This window comes from Dermacentor variabilis, chromosome 4, assembly GCF_050947875.1.
Source record: "Dermacentor variabilis isolate Ectoservices chromosome 4, ASM5094787v1, whole genome shotgun sequence".
Lineage (NCBI taxonomy): Eukaryota > Metazoa > Arthropoda > Arachnida > Ixodida > Ixodidae > Dermacentor > Dermacentor variabilis.
The window spans coordinates 61,857,803-61,871,443 of NC_134571.1; the positions used below are offsets into that span (position 1 = coordinate 61,857,803).

At 48.0% G+C, this 13,641-nt stretch overlaps 1 protein-coding gene across 3 annotated transcripts in view; it reads right to left on the reverse strand.

The window, feature by feature from the left end:
* The window catches only part of LOC142579251 (putative polypeptide N-acetylgalactosaminyltransferase 10), a 174,141-nt gene that overhangs the window by 131,647 nt on the left and 28,853 nt on the right, over positions 1-13,641 (reverse strand). For all 3 annotated transcript variants that reach the window (XM_075689274.1, XM_075689272.1, XM_075689273.1), the window contains exon 2: positions 6,057-6,334. In XM_075689274.1, coding sequence (XP_075545389.1) covers positions 6,057-6,233 — 177 coding nt within the window. In that variant the 5' untranslated portion in view covers positions 6,234-6,334. The remainder of the gene's footprint in view (positions 1-6,056; positions 6,335-13,641) is intronic.

Genomic DNA, 13,641 nt, shown 5'->3' on the forward strand with positions numbered 1-13,641 from the left:
GTCACCGTAATGAGCGCAATCGGACCTCCGGTCGCTGCTTCGCGACGGCTGGTTGTGGCGCCCGGGGGGGCGGGGGGGGGGGGGGGGGGGTTGCAAAAGCAGCGTAGCACTAATGCGGTTGGCGGAGTGGAAATGTCGTCGACGTTTCTCCCTGACGCTCGGCCAGGCCGTCCGTAAAGTGGCGACCGGCTGTCGCGCGCTTTCCTCGCACAAAGTTCCATCGACGCAGCCTTGAGCTCTGGGCAGATCAACAGCTTCCCAACTGCTGTTGCCTCGGCCGACGGGACCGCGGTACGGCGTTGTTCGTTCGCGTCAGATTTTGTTGGTTAGCGCAGGTCGTTTCTCGCGCTTGGTAACGGCTGTCGTAACTTATTCGCCTGGCATGGGCATTCCGCGCTGCTCTTTCTTCTTTCTTATCGGGTGTTTTACATTTACGATAAACCATCCGACGAGGTATCTTGTACCACACGTTATACACCACACTGTCAACATAACAACAACGTGAAGACTTTAGAGCGACTGGGTTAAGAAGAAATGAAAAAAGAAAAACGCTTGTGTAAAAACTTAGCGGCTGTCCCTTAAACGGGTCTTGCAACGTTCCTCATGAAAGATGTTGAATTATCTTCTATTAAAGAACATCTCTTCACGAGTGTTTTCCAACGAGAAGATTTTGAATTCAACTTGTACGAATGGAATTACTGGGAATTAAAGTGCACGCAGGCACGCACGTAGGCACGCACACAGGCACGCGCGCGCACACACACGGCGTGCGCGCGCGTGCGGCGAGTTGCCGCGCCGGTAACGTGGACGGGCCTTTACACGTTGACGAACGCCAAGCAAACGAGAGACCGCTCCGAGTTTCCGAACTATGCAACTCGAAGACGCTGCGTCGACTGCGCTACAGCGCTGTGCATGTCTCGGTTAGCCTGCAGGGGCCAGGGTTAGCTCCGTTAGAGTGTTCTAGAAGCCTGTAGCATAGAGAAAAGACTTTTAGAACGACAGAAAGCTGATCTAGTTGGTAAGGGTTCATAACGCAAAGAAGGGGTAAGGCATTCAAACACGGACACAAGAGGAGAAAGGTGGACACGAATGGCTGCATATCCTAGTCCCTTTCGGAGCCGGCACGGCAACTCGCCGCACGCCGCTTGCCGTTCGCGGGCCGCCGTGCGGCGTTCGTGTTGTCCACTTCTCTCCTCTTGTGTCCGCGTCTGCACGTCTTACCCCTTTGCATTAAGAAAGTATTTCTATATGCATGTAGCTCGGTCATAGTGGAGGCTATCTATGCTCGGTTTCTCGGTTCAGCAGGCTCCGTAATCGACATTTCATCGCTATTGATCATACGTCACGTTCTTGTGCTAGTGTGCTATGACGTCAATATTTCCGTTCCTCCGCTGTGACGTCGTAGCAGCCGCGCTAGCGATAGGTCTCGACCACGAGAAGGAGCTTTTAGCGACTTTTGGAGCTGAATTACAATTATTTTGAAATATTTACGGAGCACAATACCTCGTTGTGGGTGTCCTCGCATACAGAAGCAGCCTACAACAGGCTTTTTATAGCCTCAAAATTTGGTGTCTCAACCCCTTTAAGCTTATTCCAGATCCCTTCAACAACACGCAACGTCCTTCATAACCCAATGTGCATTGTCGGGAAGTTCAACAATTTTTCTTTTTAAGTTTTACTGTCTGCATTACTTACGTCTGTATATCACCATTCACCTATAGCCTTCAAGGCGAGTTTCGGATTGTAACAAGCTGGACATAACTGCAGGATATTCAATTCAAATGTCGTACGTTCAAGGACGTTTTCGAAAACTATGTACACCGCCACGGGATCGAGCGACTAACGCATGAAGCGCAAGAGATGCCGGCGTGCAGCCAGTCGATGACAATACGATCCCTAAGTCGATTGCCTTTCACTGGTCCAACATCATCCACGAAACGGCTCAATGTTTCCTCAATGTACGCTCCCAATCACCCCAGAGAGCGATGTAATGGGGTTGTCCAGAGTGCGTTCAGACTGACTGCTCAAAAATACGAAGAAACCGTTTCGGAGCTGCCTTTTCCTTCTCACATCACCACACTACGTAACCCACTTTTGTGTGTCGCTTCTACCATTATTAAGGCACTTGTCGGAGCAGCGCCAGAGCATTTTCAGACTCGAACGCAGTGTCAAAGGATGCCGCCGCCAACGGTGGGTGTGATAACTGCGCGCGGTGTCTTTGATGCTTTCATCGTCGGGGAAACGCCATGCACTGGAAAGTTTATGCGCAAGAAACAAACATTAGTGCATGGAAGGCAGCGGAAAGTAACGCCGTAGTGAATCGTCGGTACGTACTCGGTAACTGAGTTTGAAGGTCGCTCTCTTTGGCTGCACTTTTAAAGGCGTGACTTTACCGCACAAAAACACTATAAGCTCTGTTCATGTGAGATTCGTGCGACAAGGATTTACTGCGATAAAGCAGATGAATGTTTGATAATAGCGTCAGATGTTTGCGATTTTGAATGGAGAGCAATGAAAGTGATTCCTTGATATGGTGCGATGCTGCACAGTTGCGCGAATTATTTTTCTTTTGAGATAAATCATTGCGCTTTTTTTTTTTCGTATTGCTTCTACTTTAGTGAACAGATACGTCAGACGGGGTTTCCAAATTATCGTGGCGTATTCTGCCTTTGGGCGGACAAGCGTACTGCATACCATTAGTTTAGTGGAAAAGTTGGCCAAATACAAGTTACGTTCAATGAACCCAGGTGCCTCGGATGGCCTGCTGGTCATGGTAATAATGTGCTCGTTCCAGGATATATCAGAAAGTAAATGGACTGTCAGGCATCTGTATGTGGATACACTTTGAGAAGGAATGGCCCGAATCGCGTATGGTACCTCGGTTCAAAGTTATTTGCGGTTGTAAACATCATGGTCTTTGTTTTAGAGAAGCTCTACGTGCGACTAGTGGAACCAAAATAAAAGTATATTCGGTCTGATTGCAATGCGTTCTTATCTCCAGTCTCGCTCGTTCTTCGGTGCATAATACAGTCGTCCGCGAATATTTTCACGGTGAGAGATGCGTTTCTTGTGCCGCTGAAATGGATTAGAAATGAGAACGGACCCAGCGTTGAACCCTGTGCAGCGCCAAATTCGACACGCGGATGTCACGATGACTGGATTTGTGTTGCAATCAGTTGGAAAAGCCTGAACGAACACATTCAACTTCTCGTTCTTTTTTCTTTCTCTCTTGCAAGCAAAAAGCGACGCCAGTCCACGTTTTGCCAGCCTTGTGTCAAAATCAAAATTCATTTTCTTTTTTTTTTTGCGTTTAACGTTCCCAAGCAACACACAGTCTCAGACAAACAACGTTGCAGGACGCTACTGATTAATTTCGACCATTTGGAAGTTCTCTAACTCACACCCAAAGCATGGGACACGAGAGCCTTTGCGCTCCGTTATCAGCGGATTGATGACGCCGCAGACACGAATCGAATCCGCGACCTCGTGCACAGCTGGAGAACGCCAAGGCCACGGACATTTTTTTTTTCTTTTGGCAGCCTACACATTGTCGCGAGAAAAAAAATGAAGTCGTTAACAAGCTCATTTTAATATGTCCTAGCTGTGGTCCACACATCTCCTGGACACGCTGTTTCCAGTGGATCTATAGATATTAGTCGATAAAAAAATGTGTAAGACCAGCAGTTCACAGTCTGTCAATGGATTGACCCATTTATAGTAACCGTAGTAAAATACCTATAGACTTTCTAAGACTCTCAAGCACTTATATTAGTGGTGGCTTTGACGCGCAGAGAGTGCTCGCAACCGACCTGCCACCTGCTCGCCAGCGCGAAAAATCACCGCGGTCGGAAACTTGGCGGCGTCCCTCCGAAGAAGCGACGATATGCGGTCGCCTACGCCAAGTCCCCGTGGCGGCGCTCTCTCTCCAACGCGCTAACGACTTGGGAGGCCCAGCGTAGGCTCGACTGGAGCAACACATTGGTGGCTCGTCGCTTCCCAAGCGCGCTAAATATTTATCTTCCTTTCTTCGTGAAGGGAACACCTCGAAAGCAAAGAAAGAAAGAAAGAAAGAAAGAAAGAAAGAAAGAAAGAAAGAAAGAATATTGTGAACCAGTACGAAAGTACGGTGCTTTAAGTGAACTATGTTCATTCTTTCCGTATATATTTTTTCTCAGAAGCGCTGCACGGTCCCTCTTCTGCGAAGTCGCACGCACACATTCTTGCTGCCTGGCGATAGCGGTGCAGCGTGGCACCATCGTCCAACGCTGCTCTCTCGTTTATCCTCCTTTGCGCCTTCTTTGCGCTGCCATAAATCTTCTCTGTTCCATCTTTCACGCATTGCACACGCGTTTCTCGAGGCAGAATAAGTTTCGCCGACTTCCGCCTCAACAATTATTCTCCACTGCGACGAAGGAACAACTATATACGTTTAAGAAAAGCATGAACGTAAACAAGCGCCACAGCGGCCTGACTAATTTACCATAATACTATTTTTTTCCGAACCAGCTTCGGTTTCAGTACCTAGGTGTATGCGTCACGACGTCATGATACACTAGCTTACTTCACTCCGCTCGTATGATTGCAGTGCCTGCCACATTCGAGCTATATATCACACGGTGCTATATATCACATAACACCATCACGCCTAGCCTTATCGTTGCGATACGTCAGCAAATTTTACCCTGTGTCACAATGTCACAATAATGTCGATGACATGAGGTACCGCACTTCAGTATCAAATTGAAAATATCTTATAATTGTTTCCAACCTTCATATTTGCTATGTTTCACCTTTTACGGAGCGAGAAGCGTATGGCAGAGTTTTAGTAAAGCTTCGAATATACATGTCAGTACACGCCTCGAGGATGGATGGATTATTACATTCCTGGTATACCACATACATAGGTCCCGGCGTGAGCGGAGACTCTGTACGCCAAAAATGACGCAAGAACGAAAGATGACCTCTAATTCCGCGCTAGTTTTTCTTTCTGACGTCATGAGAGTTTGACAGCATCCGCCCAGGTCTCGTTATTAGTCGATCGATGCGCAAAGGTTACAGATCATTATAAAGGCATTAAAGACTCAACCAGCTGAACATGGAGAATATTTCTTTCCTTTAACAAAAACAGTCAAAAAAAAAAGAAGCGAAAATAGTTCGAAGTCCATGGCGTCACACTAACGCACCGTCGTTAAGGTTGTGGAGCGCGATTCAACATGCCAAGTTTTGCGCCTGAATTATCCTGCTAGTGACCAATATTATTACGCCAAATAAATTAAAATCAAGCATTCGAAGCATACTTCGTCAGACTTGACCAAATTTTACCCAAGTCAGGCGAGCAAATTCACTTGCATTCTGAACGAGCGCACGTCGCCGCAGCAAATGACACCTTGGCTCTGCGCTGTGCTAGACGAGAAAGAAAAGCGTAATTTGGAGTCGATGGCAGCGTCGATCGGTAAGTCAGCCAGAACAATATGTGTGTGTTACCTTAGGAAATACTCCCAATAAAATTAACACCATCAATGGTCACGAGCTGAGCCGCTATACACCATGTGAACGATGGGCAGTGGACGGATTTGTCTAACATCCGCGCTTGTGGCTTGAGACGTTGTCGCGGCGTTATTTACAGCACTTTACCTGTCCCATGCAATTTCCAAGAAATCGAAGTTTTCCAAATGCAGTACGGCATATTAATTAAGTTTCCGCGCACACGCATATTCATTGCAAATTGTCGCTTTCGTAATGCAGGACTTCCTCGAAAGTGATAACCTTGCAAAGTCACCAAGACGTTTGAAATCAGAAGGACACAATTTAGGCAAATCCGCAGGTCCTCGCACCAACCGTCGTTCCCACGCTGGCCGAATAACCACAAAATTTGCAGCTCCCGTAGGCGCCAGCGCTTCAAATTTCCCTCTGGTAATTTTTGTAGGAATTGACTCTATGGGTGAGACGTAGTCGCTCCTCCCACGATCCCCCCCCCCCTTTTTTTTTTTTTCGCTCCAAGTCAGGAGTATAAAGGCCAGGCCACGAGCCAGATAGATAGGCGGAAGGGCTCTAACCTCGGCGCCGACGTTGGGTTCCCGTGGCGCCTTGGGCAGGAAGGAGGCACCGCCAGGCACAAAGTCCAGCACCGGGTTCCCGCTGCCGGCTAGGCTGCGGAACAGAAGCGTGGTGCACAGCACCAACGCCAGCGCCGTCAGCGCCAGCTTCAGCATACGCCGCGTGTTACGGCGCATGGCTGCTGTGGGGCGCTAGCGTCGTCAGGAGGAACAGCGGCGACTCCCGGGCATCCTTCTTGCGGAGATGTTCCCCCCCGCTCGAGCAGTCGGCGGCTAGCCTGTGCAACACAAGAAGGGATAGGACTGGTTATCACTTACGAAAAGTCTGTACTCTGCTGGCATGTAACGTAACGATTACACACTCCGACGCTATTCCTTCTCGTGCTTCGAAAGTGGTCCGAGCAGCGCTACATACACGTTATCGCCAGGATCGGTCGGCCGTGAACTGTGTATGATAAGCAGGGAATATAATCGAGCGAAAGCAATCGTTAAATTATTTAGGCGCTGGTCATTGAGAAGAAGAAAATGAGTGAGTGACATGGAGAGCGAACGGGATATTGTATTTTGACGAGACCCCGGAGTCTATCGAATAAAACAGTAGAGCAGTGAAAGTTCAATCATTTAAACCAAAAACGGGAAGCGAGTTATAATTCAAGCAGAACCAACAGGTCATGTATGTCCAAGTAGAAAAAAAAAGGCATCTTTGCAATCATGCGCAAGAAGCGTCAGGTACAGAAGCCCGCGACCAGACACAGCAACATAACAGGAAAAAAAATGACACATTGTCTAAGATATGAAGAAGGCGCCGATACCGCTACGATCTAGGACGTTTCCTAACCTAACGAGCTGCCGCAATATCAGTTGAATGAAGTGCACGCTCATAATTTCGTTTGCAGCGGGCGATGTGTGCTTTTCAAGATTAGCTATAGGCATACGTTTTTTTTTATTTATATATATAATAAAAAAAGTTTGACGGCACGTCAACGAAAGACTTTTTTTTAATCGAGCGAAAATCTTCAAATTATCAGAAAAGGCAAACAAAGTTTTCTAAAGGGAAAGTTAGTAGAAAACAAATTGTGTTACTGCATATACTCGCTCAAGCGCGCGTTAAATATTGTATGATAGTCATTCAGTTTTTTTTTCATTACGTTAAATAGATAAATTAGTTTCTTCGTTAACAGCTTTTTAACAGATGTAGCTGTGGAAATGAATCTTGATAGTTCTTTTTTTTAAAGATATCATTTACTAGGGACGCCTTCAATAACATAATTAAATCCAGTTCCAAGATATCAGTTTACAAATCTCGATGCAAGGTATGTATATTGGGGCTACAGTTTATTTTTTTTTTTCAAAAGCCTTCCTCAATACACCAGATTAGTTCCCCGGAAATGCGCGAGGCCGAGGCAAGTTAGGAAACTGCACTTGCTCTAGGTATACCTGAACGTAGCGTTGGTTTACAGCCATGTAGGTGCAATGCCAACATTTCCTTTCAAAACGCTTTTTGCCGTGTACTTCTGGTACAGTAATTTTAGGAATATCAATTATTTCAATTTATCAATCTTTAGGGGCGCTAAGTTATATATGCCACTTTTCTTATGTGTGTGCAAGATCCGTCACCCGTTGTCACTCTCTGCCGCTGCCTCTTCAGCCACTGATGTGCGTGTTGATGAGAACGTCGTCGTCGTCGTCGTCGTCGTCGTCGTTGTTGTCATTGTTGTTGTCATTGTTGTTGTTGTTGTTGTCATTGTTGTTGTCATTGTTGTTGTCATTGTTGTTGTTGTCGTTGTTGTTGTTGTTGTTGTTGTTGTTGTTGTTGTTGTCATTGTTGTTGTTGTTGTCATTGTTGTTGTTGTTGTCATTGTTGTTGTTGTTGTTGTTGTTGTTGTTGTTGTTGTTGTTGTTGTTGTTGTTGTTGTTGTTGTTGTTGTTGTTGTTGCATCAGCCGCGTAACAGCGCCTACACAAAACATAATTCTACAAAAAAAATATAAATAAGGAAGGAAGAAATAGCCCGCGGCAGTTGATAACGTAAACGAAAGCCTTTAAAGCGCGCAGCGCCCGCTCAATATTTCAGAGCGGCACGAACGCTCCGCCTGAAGTATGCAGTACTACGAAGCACATAACGTAGTGATGACGTTCTCATATCTCGCACGAGCTGAACCAGCTTAGCGTATCTCGCTTATGATACGGTGGCTCGACGGAGGGGAATAAACGCATTCAGGGTTTTAAAAAAATTAATAATAGTCGTAATAACAAAACGACCTCTGGTCCAAACGAACGCCAGATATGGCTCATCGCCTAGCGGAAAACGTGCTTGAGCAGACAAACAATTCAACGCCCACAGTGACGTAACTTACCCGCGCACTTCTTCGTACGTAACGGCATAGGCACACGGGTGGCCACGAACGACATTGAGAAGAAACGAACGACGACGCGTCCAACAGGGCAAAACGATGCGGAAGGAAATACGCGACGGAGGATTGGCGCTCTCAAATCCGCACGTCAATTCGTAAAGTGCGCCCTCCGATCCCATTATCGGAGAAAGAAGAATGACACGTTTTCCTTTTGGGCTGACACATTCACGAAGAAAGGCCGGGAGGTAGAAAACAAGCTGATTGCGGGCGTCTCGACGAGGTGCTCAAGGCGAGCCGCTAATGAGATTGTGGCCGAAACGACGCCTAAAAAAAAAAAAAAAAAGACGTCCCAACGCTGAACGTTCCGCACCAACGCCGTTTGTGCCCTGCAGCTGCTTGAGTTCCGTTATGTTACGCCACAATCCAGTCCATCAACACTTTTATGGTTATACATTTAGCATGCACGTGCGACAGAACGTGATCGTCGCTTTATATACTTATTAATTCTGCTTCGAGACGGATGTCGTTCGCCCCGAGAAATGAAACAACAAATTTTCACAGCGTCTTCTAACAATTAGTCTAAAGAAATAGAGAAGTCTTCTTCCCCCCCCCCCTTTTTTTTCTCTATTTTTTACCAACCAGTAAAGTTCGCGTTGGTGAAATACACCCAATTAGTTTATTTTGTCTACTTGGCTCCAATAAGGATTGGAATGCGATCATTCGCTGAATTTCTTTCATCCATTGACACTGCACCAACTTGATCCGCTCCACGCGCCAGGCTCATCCAGTAATTAAAAAAAAATGAAATGAACCAAGGCAGCTGCTCATCCAAGAGAATCCTTGTGTGTCAGCCCAAAACTGTCGGGGCTGGCCTGGCAACGACTCTGGGCTCAGTTGCGGGATCCCGTTGCTTTACGCAGCCACCTTCCTTTCTTCAACAGTTTACTTCGTTTTATGGTTACACCGCAATAACGCAGTGGTATCGTGCTGCTCTCAAGCGTGCGCTCGGTGAACAAGGTCGGCTCGCGTCGGATGAGGGCGAAAATGCACGCTGCTGGCCGAGTGCTGCCGATGAGATAAAGGACGCCCTGCCTCTTCCTCGTCCCCAGTCACGATGCAGCCGACCTTGTTCACCGAACGCATGCTTGAGAGCAGCAGGATACGACTGCGCAAGCTCTCTGTCACGTGGATTTTTTCTCATATTTCGCGGGCTTTCTTTGCAACCCCGAAAAAACGACTACGTGAGACGTATCGTAAAGGAAACAACCCGATCGGTGGTTTCTGAAGGTGCACTACAAATCTGCGTATCATAATTGGGGTTCCCAGCCAATAATTAAGATATCGGGTAATTAATTAATTAGTGAGTTACGGGGAAAACAAAAGATTGCCTGAGTTACTATAGGCCAATGCGAATAGTATGCGTTCGGTTCAACTCGCTTAAAACGCGCCTTTCATATTTAATATCTTGGCTCAAGTTACGTGGGACACCCTGTAGAATGTTGAGAGAAACGTTATTCCAGTCAAAATTGATTTAGTGTTGCTCTTGTTCAGCGCCCTTTTCAATGCTAGAACCTTTTTGCAGCAAATTCGTTGTGAGGTGCCATCATCTATGAAGGTCGTCGACAGTGCTCAGTGTAAGCGCCTTGCACGCGCATCAATAGCTGCGCTGGCCTTTTGAAGTAGCACGTGATAACGACTAGCGTACGACATAACGCGTCCTCTCTCTCCTTTTTTTTTTTCAACCTCGGTCATTTTAAGCATGGAAAGAACATAGCCTGAGGCTCGTATTGTGGCCGCCTATCCACAACGGCATTGTTATGATCGACCATAGTCCACTGTCCTCAGAAAGCGTGCCAACCATCCCCCTTCAAGCTGTTTATCCTCTCAGCAATGAATACAGTCGTGAAAATACATTTTTCTTCAGCTTTCGTTTCTCATTTCATCAATTCTCCAATTCATCAGGGTGGCGCCTTACCCCATTGTCGTCTCATCTCGAGTCCGCGAGCCGACTTTAATCGTATATATCGTTATTGCCCAAACAAACCTACCCCGCCCTTTGAGGGGGCTGAGCGACGGGAGCGTTATGAGGCTGCTCTGCGCAGCTCACGGCCGGGAGATCAACTCCGGATCGTATGCTGGGCCATAGGGGTCGCCGAAGCACAAGGACTTTCGGCCACCTAGAGCGGCCTGATGGCCCGCTGTCTTCCTCTTCCCCTGACTCCTATCCCCCCTCACCGGACCCAGTCCTTGGTGTCAACAAAGTTGTTTCCTCCTCCTCCTCCTCCTCCTCCTCCTCCTTCAGCTCCGACTCCATATTTCGCTTTCGGGACTATTGGGAGCACGAGGTCAACATTTTCTCCTAATGACCAATCTTACTGTAACCTAACAACCGGTCAGTCTCGCGAGCCCGACGGAGGAAACACGCAGCCTTCTGTACACCTGGAAGCTTACTGCGCGATGTGCGATCATTATACTCTGCTTTACGACTCTTATGAAGACGACAACGCCTTCACGCGAATTACGCAGCCGACCCGACTAATGAAGGACCCCGAACGGCGTCGAGTATCCTCAGCGAGTACAGAGGAAGCGGGCGCCATTCGTCAGCCTGACCCGAACTCGAAACTCTTCGCCAAAGACGGTGTCTCGTTGCGTCGTGTGGTAATTATTTCGCAATCGATCAGCTTTGGTCGCACGCAGCACGCTTGTTCTATAGCGGCGCCTTTGTGGAGCAGCATTCGAGGCTGGCAGCGTTCCTATACACGGACATGTGCGGTACATAATGGCGACTTTACAGCTCTCCATATTCTCGTACCACTCGCGTGCCATCCTCAAGCCTAGGGCTACGCCGCCTATATGGCAGACACGTTTATGGCCTTCCTCCGTTACGCCTCTAATAACAGCAGAGCAAACGCGACTTTTTTTTCCTCCTCTTCTTATATCACACCTGCGCACGACAGCGCAATTCGGGGCACCACGAGATAATCGACCCCCCCCCCCCCCCCCCCCCCCGCCGCGTGACCTGAACAGGGCTCTAGTTTTCTTTCTGCGTAACTCGGAATCCGCGAGGGTGAGGGAAGACCTCTAAACCAGCCTTGACAAGTTGCCGAAATGAGCTCTCCGTCGAATCCGCGGGGTCGTCTAAAATGGGACACTGGCGGTTAGGAAGCGTCCGCGCTCTGTCGCGTCTAAAGTAGAGCGACCATGCGGCGAGCGCGTCCCCGTTGAAGCGGGAACCTCAGCAGCAGCAGAGCAGGCGCATAAACCAAGTACGTATAGACCACATTATCAACGGTTGCGATGTCAGCACTACTGTCGCAGAACAAAAAGCAGACGGCTCACCTCTCGCAGTTAAACGCGTTACAAACGTGACTGCACGACTGATTCATTCGTGGAATTGAACGTCCCAAAGCAACGCTCGGCGCTATTTGAGAGACGCCGTAGTGGAGGGTCTGCGGATTGGCTTTGACCACCTGGGGTTTCTTCACGCGCAAGAAAATCCAAGAATATACAAGCGTTATTGCACTTCTTCCGCATCGAAATGAAGCCGGGAATCCAAGTCGCGACATCGCGCTCAGCAGCACAATTCCGTAGTGGCTGCGCCACAGCGGCGGGCGACATGGTTGCCATTCTGACTGTCGTTCTGCCGAGTTAAGCAGCTTGTGGAAAGAATAAAACCGATAATCGTGTTTCCTAAGAAGATTACTAGAGGTAGCTCTGCAGGGTGCCGCGATCGTTCAGCCACCACGGGAGTTATTGGGCAGTACACATGGATTTACCTAATTAGCGTGCTTGCGTCATCAGACGTTCTTGTCGCGTTATTTATTACGCGGTATCTTTCTAAATTTTTCACGCAATCATACTTTAGTTCTAAACGTCTAAAGACTATAAGTTTCTCCCCACATGTATGATCACATTGCATTGTAGCATTTATACGACGCAATGTTTTACCGACAACAGTACAATCCATCTTTTTGCAATCACAAAGCCGTTTTAAGTCTGAAGTACAAAGATTACTAAATTCACGAGCTATATCATTCCCATGCTGACTGAACCGCCGTATTTGCAGTTCTCGTAAGCACTATAGCGCCAGAGTTCCCTCTAGCATTTTTCTTTTTTCGAGAACCTCATGAAATCGAAGATCGCTATACTATTACCGAGTCCAAATTGCTGCCCAGGAACGGAAAGTACAGTCGCGGGCGGCAAGGATGGAGCAGTGAGTAGAAAATTTCGAAGCATAGCGCGAGTTCACTGATGAAGCAGGGCAGAGGTAATCGGAGACCTCTGGGATATGAGTGCTTGGCTTGCAGTAACAGCAGTGCATTTAAATGATGATGACGCAATGATTTTGATGATGGCGATGGCGGCGGCCGAGGCGATCGGTGGTGCCCTCTGGTTTAAATAGGCTACTCGCGCGGGTGCGCAGTATTTCGAAATAACATGCGCTGTATAGCACGAGTCTCGCGCTTCTAGACAACAGAACGCTTGCGCGCGCTGACTGCGGCGTCATCATGGAAGGCAGACGCTCCAGCTAAGAACAGGCTGTCGGCCTTCCCGCGTTACGTCACAGCTCAAAGCCCAAGAGTATTCTGCCTTCTAATGGTTGCGGCCTCCAGGTGTTTCCCGATTACTCTATATACGCGCCACCGTAGAGCGATCCACCAAACGCAGGAAACATACAAAGACGGGAACGACCATACCTAACAAACAAACGAAAAAAGGGAGGGAAGGGGCGGGGAGGAAGAGAATAAAAAATTGTAGAGACCCCACGAACTGTGGGAATCGACCTGACGCGAAGCATCCTGTAGGTACCTTGCAATCCAGCATTGTTTAAGAGTTCTGCAAACCGATACCAGGTGGACTTGCCCAAATTTTACAGCTTTGTGTGCGTGTGTGTGCGTGTGTGTGTGTGACGACAGCAACACGAAAACGACCACGTCGAAAACGATCGTATGGCGGCAAAGGCAAGATTTCTGCGCCGGCCGTTAGACGTGAGCTGAAGACACAGCGACTGTCGAGTTCTACACAGACAGTGGAAGAGCGCGAAACGAGAGGAACACGGCTTCTGAAGTCATCAGGGACTCCCCGTTATACAATTGAACGTCACTAAGGCTGGGTGTGTATGGTAAAACGACAATTGCGTTTGTGTCCCGGCGAGGAAATGTTAAAAAAGACGATTGACTTGGGCGATCATGAAGTCGGTACAACGTGTCACAGTTCCTGCGTAGCGCAAGC